Source organism: Coffea eugenioides, unplaced genomic scaffold, assembly GCF_003713205.1.
Source record: "Coffea eugenioides isolate CCC68of unplaced genomic scaffold, Ceug_1.0 ScVebR1_711;HRSCAF=1434, whole genome shotgun sequence".
Taxonomy (NCBI): domain Eukaryota; kingdom Viridiplantae; phylum Streptophyta; class Magnoliopsida; order Gentianales; family Rubiaceae; genus Coffea; species Coffea eugenioides.
This window is the reverse complement of record NW_020864575.1, coordinates 9,420-20,255: the sequence shown is the minus strand read 5'-3', so window position 1 is coordinate 20,255 and position 10,836 is coordinate 9,420. Positions and strand designations below refer to the sequence as shown.

General features: G+C 39.5%; 1 protein-coding gene across 1 annotated transcript; it reads right to left on the bottom strand.

Annotated features, from left to right (window-relative positions):
• Nucleotides 1-3,969: 3,969 nt before the first annotated feature.
• Nucleotides 3,970-5,793, bottom strand: LOC113758784. The gene has a single exon (XM_027301509.1). The coding sequence runs from the start codon at nucleotides 5,791-5,793 to the stop codon at nucleotides 3,970-3,972; it is 1,824 nt and encodes a 607-aa protein (XP_027157310.1).
• Nucleotides 5,794-10,836: the final 5,043 nt, after the last annotated feature.

Here is a 10,836-nt window from a genome sequence, read left to right as displayed (position 1 = left end):
AAGGAAATAGTACTTCAGCTAGTCAAGTAGTATTAGATGCACATTCACATATAAGGATACGGTATTCATGTTACGGCTCCATTCCAGCTTGGTCAAGTGGTAGTTGACACTCCGTCAACTTTCAAGTAATTTCAAGTCCAAATAAACTCCACTACACGCCAATTTCCGTCCACCGATTCACCCCCTATTCCGGGCCCGCACGCCATATAAACATGGGTGGTAATACTCGAGTATACCGATAGTCGAGGAGATAACACTCCACTCGACATTACAAGTGACCCAGGGTTTGTTATCTAATCGACCAGGCCCTTGCCGGCTCGACTCGATTAACTAGCCACAGGGTTTCTGGAATTCCAGGCAAAATATAATTCAAGTACATGTACAACAAGTCAAGTATGATCAATAGCAAGAACAGGTCATATTAGGGCAAGTGCGATAAAGTACACCCTTGCCCTTTCATTCATTGTCATGTAATCACGCAAGTCAAGTAGGGAGTACACATATCAAGTACAATCGGATATTTGAAAGCACTCACCAAAGTAGTGCTTCTAGTGCTCGTGTCTGGGTGGTACTCCGAGTTGGGAGTCCAAATCTGCGATAAAACTTAACTTGAGAACTTTGGAAATCAACCAAGGTTTGAAACTTAAGTGTTTCGTTCAATAAGAATCAAGAAGTTGAAATTCACTTGAGAAGAGTCGTGAAATAGTTGCTCGCTCTTTAAACTGACAAATTAAATAACATTTTTGCTTGAAGATGACTCTTGAGTCAAAAGTGCAAGTAAAACGGTTTCGTAGTGATTCATATCATTTTCCTAAGGGTACAAGTTCGGCCAAGTCCTAACATATACCCCTCGATAAACAAGTGGCAAAGGTCCTCGATAGTTCAAGTGATAATCACTTAACCTTCACTCAAGTCGCAAAGATAGTTTTCTAGACCTCGAGTAAAAATTTGGGCAGCATGCCCTTTGTGTTTACCTAATTTCCAGCCATTTAGGCTTCATTATTTTTCTTCAACAACATCCCAACATCATACAAACAAGCAATTTATGTCAAGAGCCGTTCCATAGGCTCACAATATTATAACAACAAGAATCGCATCAAGTACAAGTGCAGAAACGCAATTTAGTTCAAGACAGATTTGACGTACAAATGCGGTAATACCATACCCGAGGCTACGCTTATCAGATTAAAACGAAACCTATGCCGTTTCGAAGCTAAGACACAGAGCTACAACATTCATGAAGGTCACGTAGTCCAGTTCCTAATGTAACTTAGTCAAAATCTCAGATTACTAAACCAGAAACTAGTTCGTCAGTTGTTTAAACGTATTATGCTGTAACGGACCTAACTCAGTGTACACAAGTCCGAATCAGGTTTTCTTTGAGGCGTTTTAAAGCTACTTCAGAGCACTACAACTTTTATGTTTTGGCCCAGAGCTAAATCAGAAGGGATCCTAGTCAAAAATCGTGATAAACTGGACTGAACTGAAGAAACGGACTGCTGGGGAATTCTTAAAACAGTAGGGGTATTTTCGACTTTTCACGTTCTGCGTTGCTCCGATTGAGCTGAAATTTTATAGGCACCTATAAAACACCATTCTCTACAACTTTTCTTCTTTGACCAAAGGCCAAAACAGCCTCTAACATATAGCTAAAAATTCGGACAGAATGTAAGCAGAAATTTTCCAGATTCTGGAATTTGTTGTTTTTAGTGAATCTTTCCTTAATTTCTTGGCCCAATCACTACCAAAACACCATATAACACCTCAACTGCAACATATAAACATCATACAATCATTTGGGCAGAAAATCAGAAACCCTAGTTCATCACACAAATTGGGGAAAAACTTCTACACATGCTAGCATCCATGAATCTACCACCAATCAAGCTACTAAGCTTACTTTAACCATGATTGAAAGAGAAAGTTAGAGAGATATCATCCTCTTACCTTGATTAAGAGTCACCAAGAGTAGCACAAGCTCTTCCCTTCAAAACTCACACCACCACTCACTAGCTAGTCACTAGAAAACAAGTTTAATCGGTTTACTTCGCTTGATTCCTCACTTATTTGTTGGAGTTGGAGATGAAATGAAGAAATCTTCCTTGGTGTTTCTCTCCTTGCTAAGTTCGGCCAGACCAGCAGAAAATGAAGAAGGAATGGCTAAGTTTTGGACTTAAGTGGTTAGCAATGGTCTTGGTTAAGAAGCCATGAGGTGGTGACACTTGTCACCACCACCACCCTTTCTTTTTCTCTTTCTTTCTTGCCTTTCTTAGCCACCAATTTTCGGTCAACATGCTGCCAAGAGAGAAGATATTATGTGCAAAAGTCAACAAACTTGTTGGGTAAGAAAAATGGTGGTCAAGTGGTGCGTTCAATCGGTAATGCGCGGGACCCGCCGGTTCGCGCCGTTTTTCTTAAAACTCACGTACTAGGGTTTTTACTTCCCATTCACTAACCTTATATCATTGCTACTACTCACATATTATTTCTCACTTAAGAGTCACTTTTAATCATCAAATTGATCCTTGGCCAGTACCGAAAATTCATCCGGCGGAAAAATCGCAAAAACCCTAATTTTGCTCAAAACTTGAAACCAAAGCGTAAAACCTTATTTTCTAGGTTTATTTACACTTAGTGTGATATAATGAGGTAGGGGCCTTAATAAATAATAATTTTCAAATAAAAGGCATTTTTGAGGAAAAATGTAGGAAATTTGCGGGTCCTCACAGAGGTGCTTAGAAAAGTTAAGGCTTGAAAGCGGATTTTTCAAAGTGGTTTAAATGACCTGAGATCGCATTATTGCAAACCCCCCTTTTTTTAGGGTTAAACCAAATTCGCCCCAGTTATTCTCAATTTGAGGCTCTCTTTTTTTCTTTTTTGATTGATTTTTCCTTTGGCTTTTTGCCATTCCTTTGAAATTTTTGAAAATTTGCCCCAGTTTATGTTTAACCGAGGTTCTTTCTTTTCTGTCTTTTGCTTTCTGTTGTTTTAGCACTTTTCACCTCTTGGGTCTTTTCTTTCCTTTTTCAACTCAAACTTGCCCCAGTGTGGGGTTTGCGATTCTCAGGGGTTGCCAAACGAAATATTTTATTCTGAAGGCTCAAAAGGGATAACTAAGGATAAAATGTCTCAAAGGGAAAAGAAGAGGGCCTGACTTTTATTCCGTTCTTTGCATTAACCCTTGAAAGGAAACTTTCGTTTTTCAGATGAAGAATTTCTTACACATATCCGAATTGATCGGCTGAGGGAAAATTTGCCCACTCCACTTCACGTGAGAACTAGTACTCTGCCATGCGACACCTTCTTGATGGTAAAAGAACCTTGCTCATTCACGGTGAAACCTCTCCTTTTTCTTTTCTCTTCTTTCTTTTTCTTTCTCATACCGACACAAATTACCTCAATGCTTTATTTCTTTGGGCCATTCTCTTTTGATAGCACTGACAATAGCAAATGGCATTCAGATGTTTCTTATCAAGTGACTATTGAAATCGTCATCCCCATTTCAGCTTGAGTTTCTCTTTATACCATTTGTGTTCCTTTGAAACATTCACTGATGTCTTTTTGCTATTCCCCTCATTTTGAAATCAAACTTCGGAACAGTGATATCCAAAGAGTCAGAGGATTTTATTCTCGGCCATCTGAAAAGAATGGGTAAGTAATACAGTATATATGAAACTGTGTATTTTCAAAAGAATGACAAAACGTCATAAGGACAAAAAACACGCTATTTAATCATAAAAATTTGCATTAAAAAGACGTTGGAGTTAAAACTATTTACAAAAATGAAAATGCAACATGAACAATGCAAAATGATTTCTCCCATAATTCATAATCAGTGGCAATCCCCTAGATTTACCAAAATTCCCTTCAGAAGGGAATGTAACTTGCAATCCACTTTTAGATAACTTCCAAGCGCGAAAAGGCTTCTGGATTATTCCATTCTCCCTCACAGTGTACTTGATATATTTCTCAAAACTCTTCATCAGTGATAATAGTCTCTGCAGTATCTTTGTACGCAGGAAAAGGGTTTTTGCTAACACTTGGGCCTTGTTCTCCTCTCCCTCTCAAAATTATGTCTCCGGCCTCAATCATGTCTTGGATTTTATGTTTAAGAACCCAACAATTGGCAGTAGAATGTCCAGGAGCTCCAGAATGATAGGCACAAAAAAATTGGGGATCATAACTGGGGGGAACTCCTTTAGTATAAACTTTGGGAGGTATTGCACCAATTTTCCCCGCGGCCTCGAGCTGCTCATATAGTTGATCAAGGGGCCGACCTAGATTGGTAAAAGTTCTATATCGGGCCGGGTCTTGGGTGCCAGTGGCTTGATGATAGTTGTAGTTCGGGTTGACGGGTAAAGTGGATTTTGGATGATAAGGAGGGCGAGGTCTGGTTTGAAAGTTAGGTGGAAAAGTATGATATGGTGTAGTGGGTATATTTGGGTAATTTGGCCGAGGTCGAGGATGGTTAATAGTGGTATGATAAGCAGGTTGAAGGTATGGTCGGTGTGGATAATGAGGTGAATAGGTGGGAGATTGCTGGAATCTAGGTCGGAAAGCAGGGCCTCGACTCGAGACAAACGAAGCTTCCTCTTCTCTCTTTTTGAACTGGGATTTCTTGTTATTGCTATCTTGACTTTGCATTGCTTCCACTTGTGACTTCAAAGCTAAAACATTAACAATTTTCCCTGCTTTTATAAACTCGTCATATTCTTCCAATTTATTGACAATCTCTGCAAAGGAACACCCAGTCATTCGAAAAATTTCCTCAAAATAGGGCGGGTCATGAGCTTTGATGAACGTGCGAATAATCTCATTTTCAGTCATGGGAGGCTCTATTTTGGCAGCCAATTTTCTCCATCTTTTTGCATACGTCTTGTGGTCCTCCGATGGCTTCCTTTTGGTTCCCTCAAGTGTGGACCTCGTTGGAGCAAGCTCGCAATTGTATTCATACTGCCTCATAAAAGCGGTTGACAAATCCATCCAAGATTTCATATCCTCAGGCTTCAAATTGGAGTACCAATCCAACGCGTCACCTTCTAGACTCTCGGGAAATAGGCGCACAGGTAGATTCTCATCATCTATCGGCTTCCCTAGCTTGTTTGCAAACATCCGAAGGTGTGTTTTGGGATTGCCATTTCCATCGTACTTGCTAAACTTGGGTGTTTTGAAACCCATGGGCAATTGCATATCCGGAAATAGGCACAGCTCGCTGTAGTCTAGACCTCCTTGCTTGCTCACACCTTGACTTTTCCTTATAAACTCCTCAAATCGATCTAATCTCTTTAGCAAGTTCTTGTCCATCGGTACAGATGACTCCCCAACTTCAACTTTTCCTTGAGCGGCGGTATTGAGGATGAATGGCTCAGCGGTGGGATAATAATGAGGTCCCTGTGATTCGAATGGCATGCTCATAGTAATTGGCGGATAATTTTGGGGAATTTGGACATGAGGAGGGTTTGTTTGGATGTGAGGTACATAAGCAGGTTGCGGGCCATGAGTGGAATAAGTAAAGGCTTCCTCAGGGGGGTTTATGACTTGTGAAGTAACAAAGGTTTGAGTATAAGGTAAAAATATGGGTTGAGGTCCAGATTGGCCAGGAGGTAAGGGCTCATGTTGTTCATCGCTAGCACCACTAGCTACCAATTGATCGATTACTCGCCGTTGGGCCATCATTTCAACGCTCAGCTCATTAAATCGGTTTAGAACTTCGCTCAATTGAGCTCCCATACTTGCCAAGTCAGTCGGTGATGTGGTGGCGGGCCTATCAGACGATTCTGGATGGGTACTCATGTTTACACTATCTCTTGAAGCTCGGTTACGCGATCGGGTGATAATGGGGCTTTTTCGGGTAGCTATATACTACCTGAGAATGTAGGAAAACCCTTATTAGATACCCTTCTTGATTGACTGCTGTCAAAAAGAAAAGAAAAAAGGAAAAAAAGACAGGAGTTAGTAACAATTAGAGTAATTCGGATGCATGTCCTATGGGGGAACCCTTTTTGTGCCAAGGGTAGGCCTAGCATGAGAATGCAATCCTCTAGGGTAGGCACTATACCATACCTGACGAATCCGATCAATTGAGTGAAAAATAATTTTGAAAATTTGGCCAATTGGAATGAGAAGAGACGTTTGTTAAAATGAGGACCTCGTCCGAAGGGATCGATCACTTTTGATCGATACAAGAACTTGCAAAAACGCACGGGTTTGACCTTGACGAACTTCCTATCAAAGAGATTGGAATTCGTTGATAAAATTTCTCAGTGAATTACGGGTCAAAACCCTAATTGATCAAGTGATTGGATGCAATGGACGGTTTTCTTCAAAATTGACTAGATTTTTCCCAATTTGGAATTTGACAATGAAACCCTAATAGGGCAAATGAGTTGAATGAAATTGATAATTTATTTAAAATCGACCGAATTACCCTAAAAAGGGAAACAGGTCAAATGAATTGAATGAAATTTATCCAAAATTAATCAGATCACCCTAAAAAGGGTAAATTGATCAAACGAAACTTGTTTTATTCAAAATCGGCTCGGTTGCCCTAAAAATGGGTAAATTGGTCAAATGAATGAAATTGAATTAGGGATTTATTCAAAAATCGGCCGAATGACCCTAAAAAGGGTAAATTGGTCAAAAGACCCTAAAAAGGGTAATTTGGTCAATTGAATTGTTAATTTATTCAAAAGCGACCGAATGACCCTAAAAAGGGTAAATTGGTCAAAAGACCCTAAAAAGGGTAAATTGGTCAAATGAATTGACGATTTATTCAAAATCGACCAAATAACCCTAAAAAGGGTAAATTGGTCAAATGAATTGGATGAAATGAATTTATTCAAAAATGATTAGATTGTACTAAAATTGAATGAATTGAAAAAAAAATGGATTGGATAAGATGGATGATTTGTTCAAAAATCGATTGAATTATTCGCCCACTGGGTGGTTTCAAGAAATCATTACAATGCCTTGGTCTATGAGCCTCCAAAATCAAAATTTGGCCTCTATATTTATCGTCTCAACAATGAGGAATCATTTGTGAATTTTCTTCGAATTAATGTCCTTTTACGCAAGGGAATTTTACCAATTTTGAGAAAATGGCCAAAAAAGTGATTATTAGATGCTCATATTCCAAAAATTGCTTCATGAAAATGATCGGATCTTTACCTTACCTTGTGCACTACCCCTTCGGACGGTACGAGAAAGGTAAACGTGCAAGTCTCATTTGGATTATATATCCGAGACATGGGGTGGTTTATTCCTAACACGGGATCCCCTAAATGGCATTCCCTTTCTAGGGTTTATGCATGATGCCAGTTTATTAAAGCTATGTAAATATGTGACAAACATGAAATGTGAGCTAAAGGACATAAATAATGCAACGGGGGGAAAAGGTCTAAACATGAAATGTATTCACTGAAAAGTAAGTGCAAAGACTGAAATTTAGACGTGTGAGCTATCTAGTGGGTGAGTCACTAAAAGAGTGCCCAAGAGGCCTCTTATTGCTAAGGCATATGAATGCAAGCCAGGAAAACAAAAGAATGGTTAGTGCAATTGATAGTACACATAACACATTGGGAACAATTAAGAAGAAGAAATACAATAAAGCAAGTAAAAGGGGTGGAACCCCTTCCCTCGTGCCTAATGTGCTTAAAATAGGGTGAGGCTGACTCTAGCCTAGGTCATTCTAATATGGATGCATGAGGCTGGGGTTCACTAATGCCTAGACTCGATAAAGCTTCGGCTCCCAAGCCTTCAGACCTAAAGGCGAAGGGTCATCACTCCCAGGGCCTTCGGTCGGTGGCTCGAGTGATCCCTTAGGTAGCGCTATGGGCGCAGAGCACACCATCCGCCTACCCAAGGCAATCGATCCTAATCCTACAAGGCGGTGTGGGATGGCGCCCACGAAAAATAAAATAAAATGGGATAAAGCAAGTAAACATGCACGTATGAAGTGTTCCCCTATTTTGAGGGAAGGGGTTGAGAACCACGCGAGACTCTAAAGGTGACACACACCCCCTCCCAAATGCAATGCAAGCGCGAAATAAAGAAGTAAATATACATCCAAACATACATTCATGAGTCGAGGGATTGGTTTGAGACGCGAGTGATGCAAAATCCTAAAAGGGAAAAAAATGCAACCCTAAAACACCCAAATGTAATATATGAAAAGGTTAAAAGAAGGAAAAGGTTGATTAAATCAAATTTGCTCGGACTCTCGAATGTCCCCAGTGGAGTCGCCAACTGTCGCGCCCCACTTTTCGATCGTCGAATGTATGATGTGTGAAGTGTGGTGTGTGAACGTGTGCAAAGTAAAAGTAAAGGCCATGGGACTTTGGAAAGCGACGATTTGGCCAAAAAATAGTTTTAAAAAGGGTTTTGAAATGAAAAGTTTGGAGTCGCCACTTGGTAATGGTTTAAGGTGTACCAAGTCACCCAAAAATGAGTTTTAAAGTCAAGTAGTAATAAACCCTTTTTAAAACGACTCCTAGTCTACGTAAACCAAAGAAAAAGGTTCGGGAGTCACGTTTGACAAAGGGGAAGGCAAGGATAGAATCCAAGGCATCCCTTTGACCTAGCCAAGGCTAGTTGCGTTGATTTAATCAAAGATTTTCTTGTTTTAACCAAAGAATTTATTACATTTGAGTGCCCTACATGAATGCAAACCCTAGACCTAGGGGAATTGGGGGAAATTTCCCTTCAAAGGTTGAGTGGTGCCAATCACATTAATTGTGAAGCCCAATATCAATCCTTTGAAGAAGTCACGAATAATGCAAGTGGGATGCAAATGAATGAAATGTATGCGTGCAATGTGAGGACATGAGTTTGAAAAAGTAATAAAAGAAAATAAATATGTAAATGAAAGTGTGCACGTGAGTGGGCAATGTACGGTATGTGAAATGATAATATGAAGTGCATGTGTGCAAGTAATGATAAAAGTGTTCGTGTGCAAGTGAAGAAACTCAAGGGTGCACGTGTGCAAAAATGGGAGGAAAAGTGTTCATGTGCAAGTGAAAGGATAAAAAGGTGTACGTGTGCAAATGAGAGGGAAAGTGAAAGTGTAATGATGGAGTGGACTTAGAATGCATGAGCCTAGGGAATTCATGCATATTGGGACGGGGAGACCTAAATCGTGACTCAATTTGCCCTTTTATAGAGAGGATATAAGCGTGCTAAGGCTTTAGAAAAAGCCACACTCGTCTATATCCCATATTTAAGGGGACTCTCAAGCAAATGAACCCTATAACTAGCATGAAATGCAAAAATCCTAAAATGGAGGGAAAAGGGGCTTGAGGGGCATGCAAAATGATAAAACTAAAAAAAATGCATGACATGAAGTGAAACATGCAAACATGTACTAACGAGGGGAAATCCCTAAGGGTCCAGCGTTGGACTAGCCCATTCTATGAATTCCGACTAGCGTTGGACTAGCGGAAACGTACATTCATCCATCACATTCATTCATGGCCATGAAAAGCGAGTAGACATGCCAAAACACTCATAAACATATAGCACATAACACTTAGCATGCTCGACTGGATGCAAAATCCTAATAAAGCATTTAACATATAACACATAGGCATGCAACCATTACATTTGCTAACTAAAACAAAAGGGAAAGGGAAAATGGACCAAATTACTTGCTATGCCCTATCTATTACAAGCCAAGAGGTGTACACATACCCCATAATGAATAAAATAAAAAATAAAAGTAAATGAAATAAATGCAAGGAATTAAGAAAGCAAAGTAGACATGCATATTCATGTAACACGTAGGAGCACGTAAGAGAGAAGTGAAGAGGATAAAAGAAAGTTATACCTTCCCCCGCTTGTGAAGCTAATGAATGGAAATGGTTCTAAATTGGGCTAAAACCATTAAACAAATGATCAATGCACCAATTTAGTGATAAGATATAAACTAGACAATTTGAATCCACCAAAACATCAAACTTTCCCTCAATTGCAACTCAATGAAGTCAAAACTACTTAAAGACCAAGGCAAAAGGCATGATCATCCAATCCCCAAGCATAACATCTACTAAGACCCAAATGCAAGCACTACTCAAATCAATTGAACCTAATAAATCGTTTAAGCACTTCAAAGATTCCAAAAATAAAGAAAGAGTCAAACAATGATTGAAGTTGCAAATGATTTTAGGACTTAATTACAAGATACTAAAACATGTTTGGGCCATTGTGGCACAAAGAGAAACTTAGAGGGATCAAATTGATTAAATGTTCCAATTACTTGGGCCATAGTGGCATAAGGGGAAACTTGAGGGGTTGGACTGTAATTTTTCTGAAAAATATTCATGCAATCTTCATGCAAGCTACGTAGACAAAGAGCTTCTGCAACCATCACTTCACCAAAATCAGCTTTCAAATAACATTAGATCCCAGCAAACAAACAAACAATCCTTTCATTTTGCATCAAGAAACGCATGGCTTCAAAACAGATTTTCAGCAGCTAGCCAAAGTTTGAAAACTTCAACAACTAAACATAGAGAATGAAGCTTGCGGCCCTTTTGTTTTCAAAACTTCAGTAATTTCCAGGTGCAACTACCTCCATTTCATCAAACAAACAAGATCATTAACCCATGAATTATTGACCCAAATCAAAACATAAAACTTGTTTGCAAGATTAAGACAGCAAATCTGTTTTTTGATCAGTAACAAAAGAAGGAAAGGAAACCGCAACAAGATTGTTTTATTTTGACAACCACAGGCCAAGCAACCTGCTGGCTCCTATTGCTAAGCTTCCCAACACTTTCACAACGGACAAAGCAAACATTTCAAACAACACCAAATGAACTTCGGCAGTCAACCGTACAAGCC

Coding starts and splice junctions, on each gene's coding strand:
- LOC113758784 (XM_027301509.1), bottom strand. CDS start 5,793: ATGAGTACCCATCCAGAATCGTCTGATAGGCCCGCCACCACATCACCG.